Here is a 21,810-nt window from a genome sequence, read left to right as displayed (position 1 = left end):
TACAATAAAATAAATAAATAAAATAAGCTTGTTAAAAGTCAGATTGTGACTAGAGATGGGAACGAACAACAATACGAACTAAAAAAAGCCACAAACAGCCCAATCAGCTGTTAGTGAACAAGCTGTTTTTGAGGCCCCATTCTAAACGAACAGGTGGTCGTTGCAAGCCTCGTTTGTTGCTGATCGTCAAGCCAGACAATCTGCCACCTACAATCAATTCCCTTGGCAACCGGAGGCAGGGACTGACTGAACTCTGTCTGAACTCCTGCTGTTGCCCTGGAAACCCCCAATCTAAGCCCAATTTAGCTTGATAGGCAGGTCTTCCTTTCAAGTGTGGAGCTCCAAATTTGTTACAAGGAAGCAAAGAACAGGGGGGAGGGGGGCTCCCAGCTCTGGTTTTGCAGACAGTGAGGGAGAGACAGTTGCTGTTGGCATTTTGAGAGAGAGACAGGGAGAGTGCATTGGAGCTTGAATTTTCTTTGTGTGTGGTGGAATAGGGACCTACCTCTTCAAGTTCCAGGGCTGCTGCCAGGCTCTGAGCCAAGCTATATTACTGGTACCTTTCCTGCTGCCTGCTCAGGTAAGGTTTCTGGGAGTGGTGTGGTAGGGATCTACCCTTTCAGGTTCCAGGACTGCTGCTGCCAGGTCTGGGGCCAAGCTATTATTTATTATTGGTTCATTTCCTGCTGTCTGCTCAGGTAGTTTCTGGGAGTGGTGTGTTAGGGATCTTGATGGCTGGAGGAGAGCCTGCTGGCTCCCACGAACAACGAACAATGAACATGTTCGTGACAGGATCATGTTAATCAGTGTTTGTTGTTCGTGGATGGCAACGAACAATGAACATCATGTTTTGAACATCATGTTTGTTTGTTTTGCTATTCGTGCCCATGTCTAATTGTGTGTTACATGCAGGCAACAATGACAAAAAGCATGTTTCAATTATTTATATAAAACTAGACAATAGTAACATCAATGAGCTAAATTTATAGAATGCAGAAGTGCACACACTTGAACGCATACAACATTTGGGTTTATTACTTTCTATATATAGCTGCTTTGTATAGGACGGTATGTCTCAAAAGTCTATGCTTTTAATGGGCCATTGTTACAGCTGTAGCTACCATTTGCCTACCATCCTTTTAAGTAGCTACTAAGGTTACCTTTGTATGGCTGCAGCTTTCTTCCAGCAAGGTGAGGAGATTTATTTGCATGAACTGTGGATGCCATCATCAAACATTCAGCCCCATCCAGCAAATCTTCCTCTGCTAATGCAATGTCATCTAAATAGTCATCTTCATCGTCTAGAATATCACCTAAATCAGGAGATATAATAGCAGTGGGTGAATAGGAACTGAAGAATACATTCTCTGTCCTTTCCCTTATTCTTTACAAACATATCTTCTAAAAAAAAAAAAAAGGAAATGTTCACCTATGGCATTATTTCAGAGATTAAAGAATTAGCAATTGCTTGGGTACAAAACAGTGAAGCATAGAACTTCCACATATCCTTCCACATTGCACTTCCAAGGATTCCCTTCTGAATTCCCCAGCATGTTACCCAACAAGCTCCTTCTAAAATTCCAGAGAACTTTGATCCAACATGAAGAACTGCAGCTAGAGAAACCTAATTCATGTACCTAAAATGTTCTGTCTACAAGAGCAAGTCCCAGTATAAGAAGTACAGTGCAGGTTAAAGGCCTTGTTTCAAATCTATATGAAATAATCTGAGTTTAATAAAGTCTTATTAATATTTTGAAAACAAAAAGGGAACAATACAGAGAGGTTACCTGACCAGAAAGTGAAAGCTCATAGCTTAATCTACAGTTTGTGTCACATACCTTCTGATTCATAATCTAAACTCGAAAAATCAAAATTTTCCTCTAATAGGCAGGAGTTTGCTGTGGGTGACATAGGAGCAATGCTGTCTCTCTTTCTGGCAATTTCTTCCTGAAGACCCTTCAGCCAGTCTTTGGTTTTAGGCCAAATATTCACTGTCTTGCCTTTAATCTATATCATGAAAAAAGAAAATATTATTTCCTTTGGCTAATCACATCACTCTGCATAAATGAAGCTCAGGCATCAATAAAATGCAAGATGACAACTTGTTCAGCAAATGGAAGATAAAAACTGTCAATTAAGTACCCTAATGAGAGTAGCTAAAACTCTTGGTTGCCTGGCATTGCAATTAAAAGGTATTTATCATGCTTTGAAACCTGTGCTATGAAATATGCATCATAATTGCATCTAAAGGCCAAACTGCACATAATGTAGATGAGCCATTTTAATTTTCATTTAATCTGTCATTTTAATTTTCATTTAAAAGCAACCGGGGGGGGGGGTTCCAAATTGGATTGGAATAACAGTCCTGTGTGTGAAGAGGCTATCCCTGCCCAGCTGCCCTTTCCCCAAGCAAAATCACCTCTAAATGGCAGAATAACTTCCTAAAGTACAATATTATTTCTAAGTGCTAAGTGAGTTAAGAGTTGGACACTGCAATCTAAGAATCTCATTAGCACTTAGAGAAAATGTCCTAAGCACCAGAAAAAGCTTATTGAAGACTAAATGTGCTCTAAGAAGAGATTTTGCCACTTTAAAAACCTTCTGTAAGTGCTAATTGTTGTCTTTAAATGTTAATGGTGCATTTTAAGGAGCCCTTAGAAAATTGTTTTCAGGGAAATTTTAATGGGGATGAATTCCATGAACGGTCTGAGGGGAGGGACTGATTCAACAGCAAAAATTAATCTAGTTGAATTTTCTAACCATCCTACTAACAGCCCCCTCCATTCCCTGAAAAGCTGCTGCTGAGGGTTGAGGAGCATTCTCTAGAACAATACACAGAAGGGCTGCAGCTAGAATCAGCTGAATTCATTCCCTTTGCTCTTCAGTGAGTGGAGCAGACTCCACAAACAGAACAAAAGCTCAAACAAGTGTACATGTGTGAATTTCAACTAATTCCTCCACCTTGCTATGGCTCCCTATGCTGTATTAATTATTTTCTGGAGGCTCCCTAGATCACTAGCTATGGCTTTTCAAGCATAGGGTCTGTACTGGGGGCTTCTATAAAACTTGCTCTGTTTGCATTGTGCCACGTTAAAGATTCATTCTTTTTTTTAATGAGGAGCGAAGATCTGTGAAGTGAAAGCCCAAGTCTCAATAAATGTGCCACAGCAGCTCTCAGTGCTTGAGCTATCATGTTTATCAGCTTGTCATTTTCAGACCAACCTTGCAGAGCAGATGCCAAGGACCAAACTACATATTATGATTTGTAATTGTAGGGTCCTGGTTCCCCTGATCTGACTTTGACTCAGACAGTCAGACATCAGGAGTATGGGAACTTTTTCACACAGAGCTCAGATCTGGATCAGACTGCAGCATGGGGAAGAAGGGGCCTCAGCCTCCCCTCCTCCTGTGCCATTTTCCCAATCTGAAACAGCTCCCCAAGGGGGTGCTACCTGCCATTGAGGCAACCCCCCATTCCTGAAATCTGACTTGTCAGAATCAGCTCAGGGAAACCCAGACCTCACATTTTACAACGTGTAAAGTAAAGCTTAGGCCAAAAATATTGAACAAAACCTGCAAGTTATAAGCGCATGACATCTCCATATTTGGAATGATGACTGTCAAAAGATCTGGCATTCAGTGAAATCAATGAGAATGGTGGATAACTTTATCTGAAAATCTAGTGAATATGTTAAGCTTTATCCATGACTCAGGTGACTAAACAAGCAGAATGATTTTTTTTTACCTTGACACCATCTACATCAAGAACATGAAGAGCAGACCTGCTTTCTGAAAAAGTTACCAGCATTTGACCTCCAATGATCCTAATAAGAACAGAGGCAAAGAAGAGATTGTAAATCAACTGCCTATTATTATCTGCATCTTTGCTCAATGTTTTTAGACTGATGGTAGCAAGTTTCTCATCATGACAATTCAAAATCAGTAATTCTGCTATCTGTTCTGGTCTCAATAAGTATGTGCGTGTTACATGCCATCAAGTCATCTCTGACCCATGGTGACCCTATAAATGAAAGACCTCTATAATATCCTAAAGCATGACACACTGAAATAAATTTCAACCACAGCATAATTTCTTTAATAAGGGCACATTTGGCCATTACACAGAAATAAGAAGAAGCATGAAAGAACAGACGTTTTCTTTTTATGCTCTTGTGTTAATGACAAAATTGAGAACATCCACAGTTCTTCCATGACCCTATGCACACACCCCGTATGAGAATGCAAGTATCATTACTGACCAGTTGCTCAAGTTACTACTTTAATAATCATAGAAAACACAAAAAGAGCAATCCCACTCTTGCTCTTTGCCATTTCCTGCGTCATGTTCAAAGCTAACCTCAGTTCCCACCTTCCACTGATGGGTTGTTTTATGTAAGCAGAAGCTAGTTATGTAACCTCTTTAAAATACAGCAATATTCTTGCAGCATTTGAAATTTTCAAAGGTGATGATATATGAAAACATATTTCCTTCTCCCTCTCATCAACAGTCCCCCAGTGATCTTAGTCAACAGGAAACTAGAATGATAATGTGGTTGTTGAATCTGTATCTTAAACCAAATGTAAGGTTTGCTTGGTGCTGAACTGGGCACTGTGAAAATTTACTTTATTTATTTCTACCTCAGACTCAAGGTGCATTACACAATATAAGTCAATACAATCAGTGGCTGGGACATTCAATAAACAAAACAACAGAGGATGGGTTGCAGAAACTTGAAAACAAGCAGAATCTTATACAGAGCTGAAACAATTGTGAAACAAAACATAAGCAATTTACCATGATGGAAACTACCCAGTAAGAGCATACTTACAGCAATGCACAGAGAACAAAGTAGTACAGCTACTTCACAACGATCTGTCAAGTTTATCAAAAGCCCTCAATAGGAGATCTCTGTCTCTCGTGGGGTACTTCATCAGTCATATGTACACAAGAAATATGACAAAAATTTCCAAAGCACTTAAAACCATGTAGTATCCTGACACTGAAATACTTTCTAATAAATATTATGGGTTACTGTTACACATAAATACTTTATAATAAATAATGGTATCTAAATTCAATTTGCATTGAATCTTGGAGCATTAAGTTTTATTGTTTTTTAAATATGAACAATCTTTTACCTAACAAGTACAATGATGCCATAACTCTCAAATATCTGCATAAGTTCAGTGCGCAAGTCCTCAGGAAATTCATCTCTCTCTTCAGGGGATGGTGTCAGCAAAGTCACCACAACTGTGGCATCCAGAGGTCCTTGGAAGGAAGATACTTCCTGAAAAACATGGTCTCGGGCAGCTGCATCAACCTCTTGGACTTCCACTTCCACAATAGCTAAAACAGGCCTACATTTTATCCAGAGAGAGAAGTAGTAAAGAGGGGTAAGACATAAAGTAGTGGTGATAGTGGAGACGATCTAGAATGAGGGAAAGGGAGTACATGTTGATATATTAAAATTAGATGCTCAGTATGAGCTATTTTAAAATCACTCAGAACCACATAACATGTAATATTTACTGCTTAGTTACCCAAACTATGTATTGGAACCTTCCACAGACAAAGCAGTGCCTACCATCAAGCTATGGTGATATACTCATTGTTTTGCAATACTGCAAAAAAGGGGTGAAGATAGCAAAGATGAAAACATCACCACTGCTTCAGCAGAAGCATCTTCCACTTTAGATGGTGTTACCTGTGATCGCTTGCCTGGAGCTCAGCTCTTCCATAATACATTAAGGCACCAGGGGACCACACAGGTCTGATTTTGGTTTCTGCATTAAAATCAGTATCCAGCAGATTGAGCTCTCCAGCTTTGTAAAAAAAGAATAAAGTTCAGATTTAGAATCTATGATAGTTAATGCAAACTGTCAAGAAAATTTAGTATCCTCACTCATTTTGCCTGCATGATGACTTATATATTTTATGTGACGCTGGAAAGTCAGAAAGAACGCAACATACTAAACTACTAAGCTACTATAATACATGACATCATAGATCAAGATGGGTAGCCTAGTTAGTCTGTCTGTAGCAGTAAAAAAGAGCAAGAGTCCAGTAGCACCTATAATACTAACAAAATTTGTGGTAGGGTAGGGTAGCTTTCGTGAGCCACAGCTCACTTCTTCATGATGTCATCAGGAAATAAAATGCAAGACAATGATGAGAAAGTAAGAATTCCTTTATGACTGTAGTTAATGACTCAAATGTGAATATGTCAAGTTTTGGTTCAATGTTCTATAAAGGGAACTGGCTTTCCCATTCTGTTATTTGAGTAAATAGATGTAGGAACGGGCTTCTTGTGGATTATTTCTTCAACGTTAGTGAGAGCAGGATGTAAACTGGCATCAATTTAAATAGATGAGTAAATCTAGTGAAAGTATAAGAAAAAGTACACTGGGGCCACTTAGATCCAGAATGATGACTAATTCTAGTACTAGTAGAATCTCTAGACTCTCCCTGTGATGCAAAGCCCCTTGAGACTCCAATTTGCACACAAATCTTTGCGCAAACAGAGACTTCTCTACTTGTTTAAATGTCAGGCTAACTCTACATGAACAAGGATGTATACATGGTGCTATTCTCAACGCTGAATTTAATGGGGCAGCTCTCTGCTTGAATCAACCTTGGCAGGCACAGAGGAGTTTGTGTATACACACCATAAGAACTGAGTATCTGCATCCTACCCTTCCTCTAAGAAGCTCAGAGAAGCATTTTAACTTCATAATGACTCTATGAAATAGGCTAGAGTAGCTGAGAGTTAGTGACCATCACAAGGCTACACAGTGATCTTCATTGGGTGAGCTGAACCACAATTTCTCACACCCAAGGCTTGTAATCTTAGTTACTGCACAGCCGACTGCATGTTATGTTAGGAGACCTGTGATCAAGTTCTCCATATATATTAATAGTAAAAAGCAGGTGGCTCAGTTTGGACTGGGGCCACTGAGCTGGGGCAGGAGGAGTTAATATTTCCCCCCACATTATCAGCCCTTTCAATATGCAATAGGCCCACATGGAGATCTTAATGTGTTGTCTGATCCTCACACTGGCTTTCCTGTACTATTAATTGCAAGGACACTCAGGACGGAGCTAGACATGATGCTCAACACAAGGCTGTTACTGAAAAAGTGTGCTGTAGTGGTGGTTAGAGTGTCAGACTAGGATCTGGGTGATCCAGGTTCTATTCTCTGCTCTGCCAGGGAAGCTTGTTGGGTGTCCTTGGGCCAGTCGCACACTCTTGGCCTAACCTACTTCAAAGGATTATTTTGAGGCTAAAATGGAGGCGAGAACAATGTAAGCTGCTTTGGACCCATGGGGGAGAAAGGCAGGGCATAACTGAAACAAGCAAGCAAGCAAAACAGTTCTCCCTTCCTCTGCAACATTTAGACAGACTTGCCTGAGTTATTCCCCATGATTCTCCACTCCAGTCTTCAACAGCCAACAATACAAATTAGGGCAGGGAAAGGCACAATGCAATCACTTATACCAAGAGTAAACATGACATAAATGTTACAGGGGGAAGAACAAAAAACTCAATCTAGGGGGCTTCATTTCTGCTAACAGCCTCAGGTCAAGCATAACAGTTAGTTCCATCCACGACCCCTGGTCCCAAGAGCTGGAGTGGAGACTATTACTAACATCCAAAACTGAACCTTTAAACATACTTCTTCCTCTGGAAGTTTTATGATCCGTAGTTTTTTCTAATGTAAAAAAATAAAGCTCTTACCAACCTGTTTTATCAATAGGAAGTTTCTTCCTCCACCAGAGTACTCTGTCAGTCCAGGCTGGAGTTCTACATTTATCACTTGTATCATATGCCTCAGAACCAACATCATATTTATATGTTGGACCAAAATTAATAGTTCCTTCATGAAAATCCTTAAAAATCTAGGAAAGAAGTAAAACATAAGGATGGTTTTTCATAGTAACATTGATATACTGCCCCTGCACTTATTATAAACCCAATCTTGTCAGATCGTGTCAGATCTTGGAAGCTATGCAGGATCAGTACTTGGATGGGAGACCACCAAGGAAGACTCTGCAGAGGACAGCACTGGCAAACCACCTCTGCTTTTCACTTGCCTGGAAAGCCCCCTGGCTGGGATCATCATAAGTCAATTGTAAATTGATGGCGCACACACACTTATTAAACATCTTTGCAGTGACTGCAAACACAGGCACTAGTCCTGATCCAGTAAGGCCACACAGCATAAGCTAGAGGTTGTGTTCATTCAGTCAAGTGCTTTTGTTGAAGGCTAAACTTCTGTAAGCTACTTGATCAAACAAACTACAATGAGTTGGTGGAACACAGCTACTTTTATTGAGTTTGACAGCTGAATATGTGTTTATTGGCTTTTACAGTTGGTTGTAATCTTTTTATTTTTAGATTGTTTGGTGTTTATTTTCTACTTGCTTGGATATTTCATTGCTGCTTTTATTACTGTTCTTTACTGATCAGGGCCTTTTTATTATAACTTTGCCATTTGTGCTGCTTTTACTACTTTTTGCTGTTTTTAGATTATGGTTAAGCTTTATGTTTTTAGCCGTGTTAGTCATCTTCACAGTACTATGCAGCAGAAGGGTAAGGTAGAAGTGGTAGAAAAATAAATAAATAATATGTTTTAAAAAACCCTTATTTAAAATGTGGCTTTTGCTGTTCATCAAGGGACTATTAAGAGCACAACATTTTAGTTTCTTTATTATTTTATTTACTTTTCATTCATATTGATGCAATCTATCCTTAGTCCTTCTTCAAGAGAAAGGGAAAATATAAATGTAAACACTACACAAACACATATGCACATGAGCATCTAGATTACAGATTCTGAGAAAACATTCCTTCGGTTTAAATGACTCAAGTTTTTATGGACACATATGCCAGTTTTAAAGTAAATATACCAACTAAAGAGACTCCTCCAGAGAGTAAACTCTATAGCATGGGTGGACAACCACAACTGGAGGACAATAGGGTTAAGGATCCCAAACCACAACCTGTAAACCAAAAGTATCAAAAATGCAAATTTATGTGCAAAGTAAACTCTTAAACTGACAAGTGCTATAAATAGATGTACTAAAATTCATATAAATACTAGAACATTCCTATATACATGGTAAGTACACTTATAACAGATCATTCTTATACTCACAATAAATACAAATAAATACAAATACAATGTATTTATAGCACTTGTCACTTTAAGAGTTTACTTTGCACATAAATTTGCATTTTTGATACTTCTGGTTTACAGGTTGTTGTTTGGGGTCCTTAACCCTGTTGTCCTCCAACTGTGGTTGTCCACCCATGCTATAGAGTTTTAAAGTAAAAGCAAACAGCACCACTCCCTTACTTTTCCATTAGATTTCTGCTGCTGCAATTGATCAAATTCCAAGAGAGTCTTCCAGTCTTGTCGTTTGAGAAAATAAAATACTTCTTCATAAGTCAGATCAATGCGATAGTTAAAGTCACCACACCAGAACACATAATCATGGGAAAACATGCTTCTTCCCTGTTTAAAAGAAACAGAATTATGTTTCTTTTTTAATTTAAATTTATTAACAGACTGTAAACATATACAACCATTTTTACATCTAATATAAGAACTTTGTCAGATAACCTAGCATAATCATAAACACTTGAGCTCAGGCACAAGCAGTCCTTACTTTCTCAAGTTATGAAATGAACAACAAACCCCTGGCTGACAACCGGAGCTGCTATATAGGCTCAGATGGGTGGAGGCAGCTTGTAGATGTGAGGGTCCCAGGTCATGAAGCCAATATGGTATTTAACCACACTAAGATCCTCTTTAGAAGCCCAGGATCCAGGACCAATACTTCCCTCAAAAAGGCAAGACCAGGGACACCTCAGAAACAGATCTTGCCACCAAAGAGTATAAGTTGTCATGTTGGTTCTCAGAAAAATTTCAAAAATAAAATGTGTGTATTGATTTTTATTACACCATTACAAAACAGTGTGCAAGCTGTCAAGTTCTTCATAACTCCTTATCAGGCTGGACCCACATAACTAACTGCAATCTTTTCAACCAAAGAAATGTTACGGTTGATTGGCACACCCTGAAACCTGCTTTCACCATGAAAACATCTATGAATCAAAATTTCCACAGCTATTAAACAAACCTTTCAATAACCTTACCATTGGAAAGCTCACTTTCTGTGTGATCTCTTTATAATCCTCATTTCGCTCTTTCACCTGAGACTGCCCAGCTGTCAAATGACTGCATACGAAGCATAAACTGGTGCTGTAAACCTGGAAACGGATAGCGACGGCTCCTTTATTCCCAGCCTTCCCTCCCATTCCTGTCTTCACTGTGTCCACTGCAACATCTCTAGACAGAAAGAGAGAACACCAGAAGCCAAAAATAATCTCCTAACAGGAAAGAGAAATCACTGCCGCATTTACAACATTATTCAGAACTCCACTGGCACAATGCTCTGGATCTTGAGAAAATTCTGGTAAAATAAAGGAATGAAGTTCAACAGGCCATTCATTTCAATGGCAATAAAAGAGCAGTTCTCATTGGAGTGAATTATTCAAGGAAAATGCAATGATAAGGGAGCAATTCACCAATCACCATTATCATAGAATCATAGGGTTGGAAGGGACCTCTAGAGTCATCTAGTTCAACCGCCTGCACAATGAAGGAAATTTACAACTACCCCTCCACCCCCAACTGCCCCAAGGACCCCTGCTCCATGCCCAGAAGATGGCAAAACACCTCCAGGATGTCCTTTGAAAAAAAGGAATCGTGATTGATAGTTTGCACACCAAATCACTGATTGTGAGGGATGGATGGTGTCTGCATGTAAAGCTAAAGCATATGACAGCTACTAACATATGTTCTTTCCATCCAGCTAGAATGCCACATAAAGGATAAACCTATGTACCTCCATTTCCCTCACTGAACAAGATCCTGGATGTGTAGAAAGAAATATGAGTAACTTATACATCCTTTATTGCCACCTCTACAACACATCCTAGAGGCTGCTTACCACCTTGGTCTTTAGATTGCCAGCTTCTCATTCCAACAACAGAGCTGCCTAGAGATAATATAAAGACCTGCTATCTGACAATGGGGAGAGGCTTTCTACCTTGGCCCAGAGATGGCCAGCTTTTTAATTTTTTTCACTCCCTGTTCTTAACTTTTGTATTTTTTTATCTGTGTTTTTTTCCTGGTGTAGTATTTTTCTTCAAATTTGAATTTCACAGTAATAGGGACATGAGCAATGTAAGTTTTGATTTATTAGGATTTTTACAGGCAATCCTGGGGGTGGGGAGGCAAAAGCGCTCCAGAAGCTGACTAGGAGCTACGACAGCATATCTCAGACTTACACTGGCATGACAGTGCAGCAGCCCGGTACCACTCCTCCCAAGTCCCCCACCGGCACTCAGCCATGGCAGCTGGGTGCAAGTGGAACTGAGGTGTAACTCCTTGATCCGGCAGGATGGGGGGGGTGACCCAAGGGGCAGGGGCAAGTTAGCCCACTCCCTAAGCCATGCCCCCAGAACTGGTGCCCCCAGAAGGGGTGGAAAGTAATGCCTCGAAAAAAGGTGCCGTAGCCCATAGGCGGCCATTGTTAGGGGAAAGTCATCATCTCCCCTGAGGCTGGCCCCACCCAAGCAGCCCAGCAGAGCATAGGATGCCGACTACCACAGTGACTAATTCACTCATGCCCCTGTGGCTGCTGAACCCTGTTCCAGCACCCAATCAGCCCTCAGCCCATCCTACATAACTTCTGGCCAGAGCAGCTATGACCCCCGGTAAGTAGGAACACAGCCAGAAGCTCTGCCCAAGAGCACCCTACTGCAGGAACTTAGAGGTAAGGCAGGGGAGAGTGCACACGGTGGCAAGGTAAGAGTGCACAGGGGGAACTTCACAAAATTTGGGGTGTCCCTCACACTCACAAGCAGGAGGAGAGCTAAGTCCTGTTCATCCAACTAACAACCCCCACTCAAGTTCCACTACAGGTAACCAGTCCCGAGTCATGGCTTAGAGAGGGGTGAGGGCGCACCAACAGGTAAGAGGTAATTGAGAAGCTGGCTGCCCTAGCTTGCCTGCTGACTCTGGTCCTTCCCTCCCCCTCACTGGCACCACCCCCTAAACACCAGCCTCTGTTGGCAGGGCTTTGCAGGGGGTGCGCCATGTGCCTGGGAGGCAGTTGTCCAGGGTCCCACACCCAATGCTGCCATGGGGGGGGGGTTCCCCACAGTCAATGTTGGGGCCCTGCGTGGCCCACCTGCATTTGGACCCAGTCTCAGGCAGAGGTGAGAGCACAGCCATGGGTTGAGGTGACTCTGAACTCACTCCCATAACCCTCCTGCAAGGGTGGCAGCACCACTCCTTTTCTTCCTTCCTCACAGGATCAGTGCCCAAGCACTCATGGCGATGGTGGAATGTCGAGATTTGGACAAGGAGCAATTCTTCATGGGAGAATCATCCATCACTCAGCCACCGGCAACACCTGCAAGTGCAGAGCCGCCACTGCCTTTCCCCCAAGACACGTGTACCCCTTGTCAGCGCAGCAGCCCTCGCCATGGCTGGAGCAGGGCCATGGATCTCCGAGCACATGTCTCTTCACCCCCTCTAGGTAGGTTGCTGCCTGGCTGGGCTGCCCAAGATCATGGCCATCAGGCCCCCCCCCCCCCGGTATCCTGTTACAACTGCCTCTCCATCCCAGTGCTAGGAGCAGATCCTCAGCCAGCCCTCAGCTACACCTTGGATACCAGACCCCTTTGAGAGGCAAGGCTCTTCCAGTTCTGACTACTGTGTCAGTAGCCACAGTTCCCAATCCGGGCAAACTTGTAAGAAAGCCACTCCACTCGTGGCAGCTCAATAAAGTCTTCGTTGAACAAGAACTCTCTTCTTGTCTGCTTGCTTGCCAGCCATTGGCTAACAGTAGCTTCCCCCATTCCTTATTTCCTCATGGGGCAGCCCCACAGCATATTCCCAGAGATGGTCCCCGACAGGCTGCTGAGAACGCTGCAGCCCCAAAGATGCATTAAGAGCCTCTGCCCCATCAGCTCTCAGAGTGGGGGTCCAGCTATCCTGTGGAGGTCACCAGTGCACAATGCCCCCATCCCACTCGGCTCCCTGAGTGGGAAATGGGGTTGGACATGGGATCTTGCCTGTGTGTGTGTGTGTGTGTGTAGGGGAAAGGGCTATCAACTCTCCGCAGCACTAGTGGGGTTTGAGACACCAAGCAGACAATCATAGAAACTAGGGAGTTAGAATGATCTACAGGAGGGGGAACTGCTCAGTCACCATGCTGGACACACACGGGCTCTGCAGGGGGGAAACCTCAGAGGGGGTGGCTCCCATGCGGTTCTTCTCTTCACCAGTGAAAGTGGGGGAGTGGACAGGATCCAACTTAAACCATTAGCCCAGGGAGTATTGAAGGAAAAGGTGGCAGAAGGGCTGGGGCCCTCCCTGGATTGGTGCTTTTACATGGAATACCAGTCCAGGGAGATCGGCGTGCGTGTATAGTGGTGTGAGACGCATCAGCTCCTTGTCAGTACTCGCCAATTAAGAGTCCCAATAGGACCGATTCAGGTAGCCCGAGGGCTGCTCGAGCAGGATGAGCATCCCAGACTTCCTGTCCACCATTTCTGGAGGGTCTTTTCAGTTGTGACAAGTGGCCCTTCTGCCCTGGCACGGGGAAGCCGGCCTGCAGAAGCAGGAGAGCTGGGAATGGCCACAGCAACTGCCAGACTGATATCCCTGTGATCACCTTCATAGGGGAGCAAGACTGAGAGCCCTTATTGCCAGGATCTCATCTGCATAAAGAGATCTCTTGCAGCAGTTGGAAGATCAGAGTGAGAAGTGGCCAGATGGGGGAGGCCAGCCCTGTCCAGTGGACTGTGCGATGCTTATGCAGGAGGGTAACATGTGGCCTCTGGCACCATGTCCATGGCACCACCAGGACCTCGGTCACGACATCTTGGAATGATCTGGTGGCCAGGAACCAAGGGAAAGCAGCACCTTCTGCAGGATGTGGATGGCCCTGGGGGAGATGGCTTGGTCCTAGAGCACTGGCCTGATCTCTTCACAGAGGTCCTGGATGGCAACCCTGTCCAGGCAAAAGCAGTGCAGTCAGGTACTGATGCGCTCCCAGAATTGCCTAGTCCAGAGCCTCCTCTGGCACAATGCATCACCCAAACATACAGTGCTGGCAGGAAGTGGATCAGGCAAATCCCTGGCTTGATGGCAGCAGGAATAGGCACCGGACAGGGGCGGACGGTCCATGAGCTTCAGGGCAGGGAGCTGTGTTAGTGGAACATGAGGAATGGGAGAGCACCCCTTATTCCGCCTTGCACAGCAACCATAACCTACCCCCTTCCTCTGTGCTCCAACCTGGCCACCATGAGCAGGTTCCAGCTACGTTGCATCCATTCTGTATGATTCCAGCCTGGAGCTTGTGGAGTGCTTCTCTCATGGGGCTTTCCCATGCTGCTTGGCCTCACCTCCACATTTCTCTGTGTGGAGGCGGCCTGGCTGTGAAGAGCTCTGGAGGAGGAGGCAGCCATTGGCAGCCTAACTGGACAAAGGGTGAGAAGGAGCTCCGGGTGGTATCAGCCTTCCAATGGCCAGGGGCACCTTGGAGCATGGTGGAGGAGCTGGTGTCAGCTCCAGGGCATGCCACCTGGATGGAGATGTCTACTCTGAAGCACTTAAATGACTGCTTAGGGCTGGCTCAGAAACATGTGCATACCCTCATGGCCGGGAGTGCCCTCATGCAAGTGGGCAGTACAGGAAAATTTGCCTGGGACTGAGGCAGTCATGCATGTGGTGATCCTACCCATCATGGTGGGCAGCCTTGGCATCGAGGGTCTAGCTGGTGACTGTGTGACTGGGGGACCTAGGTACCCATGGGGATGGTTGAGAAGCCTGGGGATGGGCCTCAGCTCCCCTTGCAGGCTGCTAGTGCCCTCGATACTCTAGTGCAGGTAAATTGCTTGGTGTGGATGCCACTCCGGAGCCATTGGGTGCATGGGTGAGGAGGCTGGGGAAGAGGGACCCAGGGACCATCCATTCAGCCCTGGCTCCTGAAAGGCTCGAGTCAGCCACGAGGCCCTCATCCAGGGTCCCATGCTCAGCCCCTCTTGCCCCTGGCCCAAGGAGGGGAGCTAGGAGGAGCTGACAGATGTGATGGACGAGCCCAGCACAGGGGATGGAAAAGGACATGGAGTTGAGGAGACAGCAGTAGGGAAGGTGGCCCAGGGACTGGAATCCAATCTGAGCTCCCGTTTTTGTAACCACAGGGGCTTCCACACTGACAGTCACTGCTGTACTGATGGCACATCTCCGAACCATGATCCATTGACAACAAGCAACCGTGGCAGAAACAGCTGTTTTCCGGACTCTCAACATCAGCAGGTCCTCATAGCTGGTGATCACAGGGGATCCCACAGCGCAGGCAGACTCTACATTCTTTGAGGGGGACAGAGCAACACCACTAGGGAATGTGGAGGGGGGCTGGTTACCCATCTGACGGGGAGAGTCCTGTTGTAAAGGCAGAGCTAGATCCGAAGGGGAAAAGTCTGCTGTGGAATCTCCAGCTGGGAGGTTGGCATGGGTGCATTCACTGTGGCGCTGGAGCTGAGGAGATTCCTGGCACCTTTTCCCACCAAAAGCCTGGGCTGAGGTAACACGCCAACTCCAGCTGCAGTGCAGGAGTGCTTAGTTGCTACCGTCTCCTGCCCAGTGGGACAGGCCATTTGAAGCTCTTCTATGGCTCTGAGGCTGACTTGTAGCTGGGAGAGCACACAAGCCGCAGAGGCATGTCGGCACCGGATTCATCAATTTCCATCGCATTCATTGCGAATACTGGGGAGTATTTCTCTCTGTCATCTAGGAAGCTGTCTTCAGAATCCCTGGCGTCCATCTTGTAGGCGGCTGCCCCAAATTGCTGCCGAGATTGTCTCAGTCAGCCAGGGAGAGCAGTAAAAGACAGGGGAGGACAGCAAGAAGATAGGGAGGAACTATGAAAGTTTAAGTCAACAGCGTTTGAAAGACAACAGAAATATAAGATTAGAGGAAGAGAAGAGCAAAGGAGTAGGAATGGGAAAGTAAAAGTGAAATTGAGATCCAATAAGAAAGTAGCAGAGCTAGTCTGCTACTAGACTGCTCTCCCTGAAGGCAGGAACAGAACTGAAGAGAGAGGGTGTCCCACACGCCAGACAGGATGAGGAAGAAAATTAGTTCCTGCCTCCCTGATTGGATGGTGGGAATCACCCGGATGTCCTCCACCTCAGAGGGAGAAATGCCATTTTTTAAAGCCTGCAGGAGCCTGATTTGACTCAGCACAGCAGCCTGGGGAAAATAGGGGCTCCTGCTCCTCTCGCAGCAGTGCCATTTTCCCATGCTAAAACAGGCCTGATCCAGTAGGGCCATTTTGGCTTGGGAAATTCTTACAGTGATGAGGTAGAAACCTCTCTTCCACCCAGGCCATGGCCGTTTTCACACTGTCTATAAATTGCTTGAGACTCACGGAAGGCTGCCGGCTTTCTCGCACGACGCCATCTGTTTACAAAACGCCACAAACAGTGATTTACAGCATTTTGTAATCGGATGGTGTTAAAAATCGTGCAAGGAAGCCGGCAGCCTTCCGTGAGTCTCCCACGATTTATAGACAGTGTGAAAACGGCCAACGATGCTGAACCGACTCCTGCAGCCTTTAAAAATTACATTCCTCACAGCTCCTTTATGGCTGCAAAGAAATTGAGTCTCCAGACCCAACTCAGTCCTTTTTACAATGGGACTTTAAAGTGTTTCGGTATATGTTCTGCTTCCCATGTTTGATGGAGTTTCACACTTTCAAGGTAGTCATAGGACGCAGAACCGATGTTTGTCTGTGGTATCTCCAATTTTCCTTCTTGCGGACATATTGCGATGTTATTTTGAAGCTGCTGCTGAGTCGCAGCTGGCACAATTAATGTCAGTGTGAACTTATACTCTCCTCTTCTCCCACCTCTCCTTTTCTCTGGGAGCTGATTGGTCAGTGTGGAAATAACCACACCCACTCTCCTCAGATCCCCAACCGCTGTTTCCACCTTTTTTTTTGGTTTAACGAGGAAAGTAACATTGCAGCATTGTGATTTTGCATTTAAAAATTATTGCGGTTCTTAAGAAGCTCTGTGCTACAGAATGGTAAGCTGCAGCATTGCAGCCCAAGCTCTGCTCATGACCTAAGTTTGATCCTGGTGGAAGATGGGTTCACACAGCCGGCTCAAGGCTGACTTAGCCTTCCAATGAGTACCCAGTTTCCTGGGGTAAAGTGTAGATGACTGGGGAAGGCAATGGCAAACCACTCCATAACAAAAAGTCTGCCAAGAAAATGTTGTGATGCAACGTCCCCCCATGGGTCAGTAATGATCTGGTGCTTGCACAGGGGACTACTTTTACCTTTAAGAAGACCGAAGAAACAGGTGGGATTCAAGTGGGTTTAATGATCCAGAGTGGGTTTAATGTGTTCAAAAGAAAATAACTGGCAGAGCAACAATTCAATCTTTCACGCTTTTAAAAAAATTATGGAGAAGAAGCAACACTGCAGCATTACTGTTGTGGGGGGAAATGTTGCCGTAGAGGATCCCTAGTGTTCAGTCTTGAATTTGGTTCTGTAAGGATCACTTTGCAATCACTTGAATATTCAGAAGCCTTGTACATTTTTTTTAATGCACTGGGGTGGGGGGGTTGACATTTGGGAAGAGGTGCTTGCTTAGAAGAGTGGGGTAGGGGAAATCAGGGCAGAAGTGCAAGCGGCACTTGGAAGAGTGGGGGGGGGGCTACATCAGGGTGGTGCTGGAAACACTTAGAGGACTGGGGTGGGGTTGACATCTGGGAGAAGGTTCTTACAACACTTGGAAGAGGGTGGAGTTGACAGCAGCACTGGGAACAGTGGGGTGGTTAACATAAGGTTGGGCATGGGGGTGTTGTTGGTCAGAAGATGTAGTAATGTTGAAACATTACCGTGCATGCTCAAAGTTAAAAAAAAATGGTGACATGCACTGCAAAGCCCCGAAAGCCCAAAACTGAACCGAAGCTTCAAAGTGGGTCTGAAATGAAACACCAGACACCAAGCTGAAACTGCCGTGGACAGTGTGAAATGAACGAACGCAATGCCGAAGCCATCGCGATTGGGGCGAAATGTCATAAATTGCAGTTTAAACCGTAAGTGCAAAAAGGGCCTCATTTTAAAAAATATTGTGTAGTTTGGTCCCCTGTTGCAGCAAAACAAGACATGGCTCTGGCTCACACTGAATACATGCTGAGGGAGAAGGTGGGAAAGTCTGGGCATGATCCTGTGTCCCACCACATGTAAGTTCTATCCACCCAGGTGACATATGAAATAGCTTTAATGTTGTGGGGGGGAAACTGTTAAACTATAAAAGATATTCTCTAATAGGAACTTGCTGCATAAATCACAACTCATTTATGTTAAATTATACTGAGAATTTATCCTGTACTGTACAGCAGTTTTTCTATTTCCCTTCTGATGAAAAGAAACCAATTCTGGCATTTATTCCAGTTGATTTAACCCAGGATTAAAAAAACAAAACAGAACTGTGAACTTTTAAAAAAAATAATGATCTGCTCCCTACTTTCTAATTATTTTGAAAAATCAGAATTTCCAAGAGATGACCTATATTCACTCTCAATGTTATGTCAGGGGCATCATATGCAAACACACCAGTTTGGTGTAGTGGTTAAGAACGTGGGACTCTAATCTGGAGAACCAGGTTTGATTCCTCACTCCTCCACTTGAAGCCAGCTGGGTGACCTTGGGTCAGTCACAGCTTCTAGGAGCTCTCTCAGCCCCACCCACTTCACAGGGTGTTTGTTGTGGGGATAATAACATACTTTGTAAACCGCTCTGAGTGGGAGTTAAGTTGTCTTGAATGGCGGTGTATAAATTGCATGTTGTTGTTGTTGTTGTTATTACCTGATGAAGGGGACATGGTAAGGTCGTACGAAGATGAAGAGGCAAACACCAACAAGCTGTGCAGATGTCAACAGAATGTACCGATGTGTCCTGGAAAGAGCTTTCTGAAGCTGTTCACCCCACATCTTCCTATTAGTTGTGCTGAAATAAATACAATGAACAGCAAAACAAAAAATGCAGACTTTAATTCATTTCTGTTTGCAGCAGCAGGAAAACGAGAATATTGAATGGTCTTTGACACACAGAACTTTGGGGGATATTTATGTGGGATGTAAACTGCAGTTGCGTAACAGAACAGAGGGTCACATCTCACTCCATGCAGCTTTGTTTGCTTTGGATACAATATTATAAGAAGGTATAAACATTTTAAATGGTGCAATAAACATGTTTAAAAGGGAGATGTACATTTCCAAACACTGCAATGGAAATGTATCAGGGAACTAGGCCAAGTTATTGCTCTCTGTTGCATGTTCACATGAGGCCCCCAAGTGTTAAAGCATGTGTACATCAGATTTCATAAGATGAATTCAGCAAACATAACACAGGTATAACCATGAGAAATGTGACTGCCAAGTAATATTCTTCAAAATTCTCCCAGCTGAATAGGAACAACTAATCTATAAGCAATTTCTGTGCGGATCAAAGAATATTAGAACAATCTAATCACACGGGCAGGAGCCAAGGTTGTCAGATGCCTGATACTGGTGGGGATATCCTCACTGGGCTCCCCCTGCCCAATATGACACTCTAGGAATTTCTCTGATTTCTATAGATTTTACCAAAGAGTTTTGGAGAAACCTTATAGCATTGTGCAGCACAGTGACAGAACTTCCTGTTATGCAGCTGGAAGTGGCATCGTGCAACACCATTTCATCAGGAACCCTTGGCTGACAACCCAAGCAGTGGCTAATTGAGCAGGTCTTCCCCACTGGGAGATGGGTATGCCAATTCTATGGGAAAGCAGCAGGTAGAAGAGGGATAACTATTTCCCTTCCATTTTCCCAATTCAAAATGATTGTAAGGTGTTCTTTCCTTACAGGGTTCCAGATATATGTTAACCAACACAAGCACATATTAGGAACCAAGAGGGAGGGGAAGGGGGGGGGAATGGAGCCAGTTTGGTGTAGTAGTTAAGAGCGCAGGACTCTAATCTGGAGAGCCGGGTTTGATTCCCCACTCCTCCACTTCAAGCCAGCTGGGTGACTTTGGGTCAGTCACAGCTCTCTTGGAGCTCTCTCAGCTCCACCCACCTCACAGGGTATTGTTGGTGGGGATAATGATGACATAATTTGTAAACTGCTCTGACTGGGAGTTAAGTTGTCCTGAAAGGCAGTATATAAATCAAATGTTATTATGTTATTAAAGAGATAAAATACCTCCTCCTAAACCAAGAATCCTCAATCTTTTTGAGCCTGCGGGCACATTTGTAATTCTGACACAGTGTGGTGGGTGCAGCAACAATATGGTTGCCACAAAACAGCTACTGCAGGAGATGGAGCCAGCCACAAAAGGGCTGCTACAGCTTATCTTCAGTTACATAGTGAAGATCCTTGTGCTGCAGAAGCCGTTTCTGCCAAAGCAATGTTTTTAAAAATCTGCACAGCCTGCCAATCAATACTCCAATGGCCAATCAGAATCCATGCTTTGCAAAAGCCCCTCCTGACCACTTTTTTAAAAAATTTTTTAAATAATTTTAATAACATTAATTCCTGACCACTTTCTAAAAACATTTGGAGGGTACCAGAAAAGGCGTTAGTAGGCACAATTGTGCCCATGGACAACACATTGGGGTTCCCTGTCCTAAACCCTGTACTGAATCTCTCTTTCAAAGTTATTTCCATGAACAAAGCAGTAGACAGATTTCAAAACATACCAAAAGTATAGTATGTAGTTTGGTCCTCATTTTAAGCATTTTTAATGTTTTCTGTATCTTCTATTTTATCATACTGTTTTTTATATTTTTCCCACTTTGGATACTGAAATGCTTGGGGGAAAGGCAGGCATATAAATATTTTAAATAAATAAATTGACCATACCAAGAAAACTGTTCCTAAACAGTATTTTTTTTGTTCATTAATGGGATAATTTTCTCTCTAAGCCTTCAAATCAATCAATTTTTGACCAAATCCTGTACCAGATCAATCTGGATAGAACACTAGGTTAATATCACACTATATACATCCAAATACAGCAATACAGTGTTTGAATTCTAAAGTTTAAATCTACGAACCCACCAGCACAAAATGAGCTCCAGCATCTCTTTGTATTCCCCAATACTGGCTAGACAATAAGTTTTCACCTTCCAATAGAGATTTCAGAAGAACAACATTTTCCTTTCATTCCCTGCCTGTCATTCCACATAAGAAGTTTTGCACGTTATGAAATCACAGTAATTCCCAGCACTTTTCAAAAAAACCCTCTTTTAGCAACCCTTCTAAGGGCTGGCTCAGACATGAATGAACATGGGGATTACGGTGCGTTTGAGAACTCTCAGCTAAACATGTAAACTATATCTGCTGAAACATATTGTGTTTGAGTTGATAGCAGGTGATGCAAAAACTGTATCTGTGACACTTAACCATTGACAGTCTGTTCATATATGCAAGTCATCACTTGGTGTTACAGTCAATGAGTAGTAAGAATACATGTGTGAAAAGCACTTAATGTTTTTCAGTTATTTATTGCTACACAAATTATATGCAGCTGTATCAGTGGGTTATAGCAAGTGTACATTTTGACAACTGTGGTTAGACATACCTTGCATTCACAATATTTCCAGCATTTAATTCCACCATCTCTTCAAATCCCACAGCAAATATGTCAGCAGGACAATGGTCATCTACGAC

The 21,810-nt window shown here is 43.8% G+C and overlaps 1 protein-coding gene across 1 annotated transcript in view; it reads right to left on the bottom strand.

Moving 5' to 3' along the window:
• Positions 1 to 21,810, bottom strand: part of SYNJ2 (synaptojanin 2) — a 106,324-nt gene that overhangs the window by 26,388 nt on the left and 58,126 nt on the right. The window contains exons 13-22 of the mRNA XM_054990154.1: positions 21,722 to 21,803; positions 18,965 to 19,105; positions 10,161 to 10,353; positions 9,358 to 9,516; positions 7,741 to 7,897; positions 5,706 to 5,823; positions 5,140 to 5,358; positions 3,746 to 3,824; positions 1,839 to 2,007; positions 1,161 to 1,313 (exon numbers count right to left, since the gene is read on the bottom strand). Of these exons, the coding sequence (XP_054846129.1) occupies positions 1,161 to 1,313; positions 1,839 to 2,007; positions 3,746 to 3,824; positions 5,140 to 5,358; positions 5,706 to 5,823; positions 7,741 to 7,897; positions 9,358 to 9,516; positions 10,161 to 10,353; positions 18,965 to 19,105; positions 21,722 to 21,803 (1,470 nt within the window). The remainder of the gene's footprint in view (positions 1 to 1,160; positions 1,314 to 1,838; positions 2,008 to 3,745; positions 3,825 to 5,139; positions 5,359 to 5,705; positions 5,824 to 7,740; positions 7,898 to 9,357; positions 9,517 to 10,160; positions 10,354 to 18,964; positions 19,106 to 21,721; positions 21,804 to 21,810) is intronic.

The sequence above is a fragment of the Eublepharis macularius genome, chromosome 1, assembly GCF_028583425.1.
Source record: "Eublepharis macularius isolate TG4126 chromosome 1, MPM_Emac_v1.0, whole genome shotgun sequence".
In the NCBI taxonomy this organism is placed as follows: domain Eukaryota; kingdom Metazoa; phylum Chordata; class Lepidosauria; order Squamata; family Eublepharidae; genus Eublepharis; species Eublepharis macularius.
Note: the sequence above shows the minus strand (reverse complement) of the source record. Positions and strands in the feature narration are given on the sequence as shown.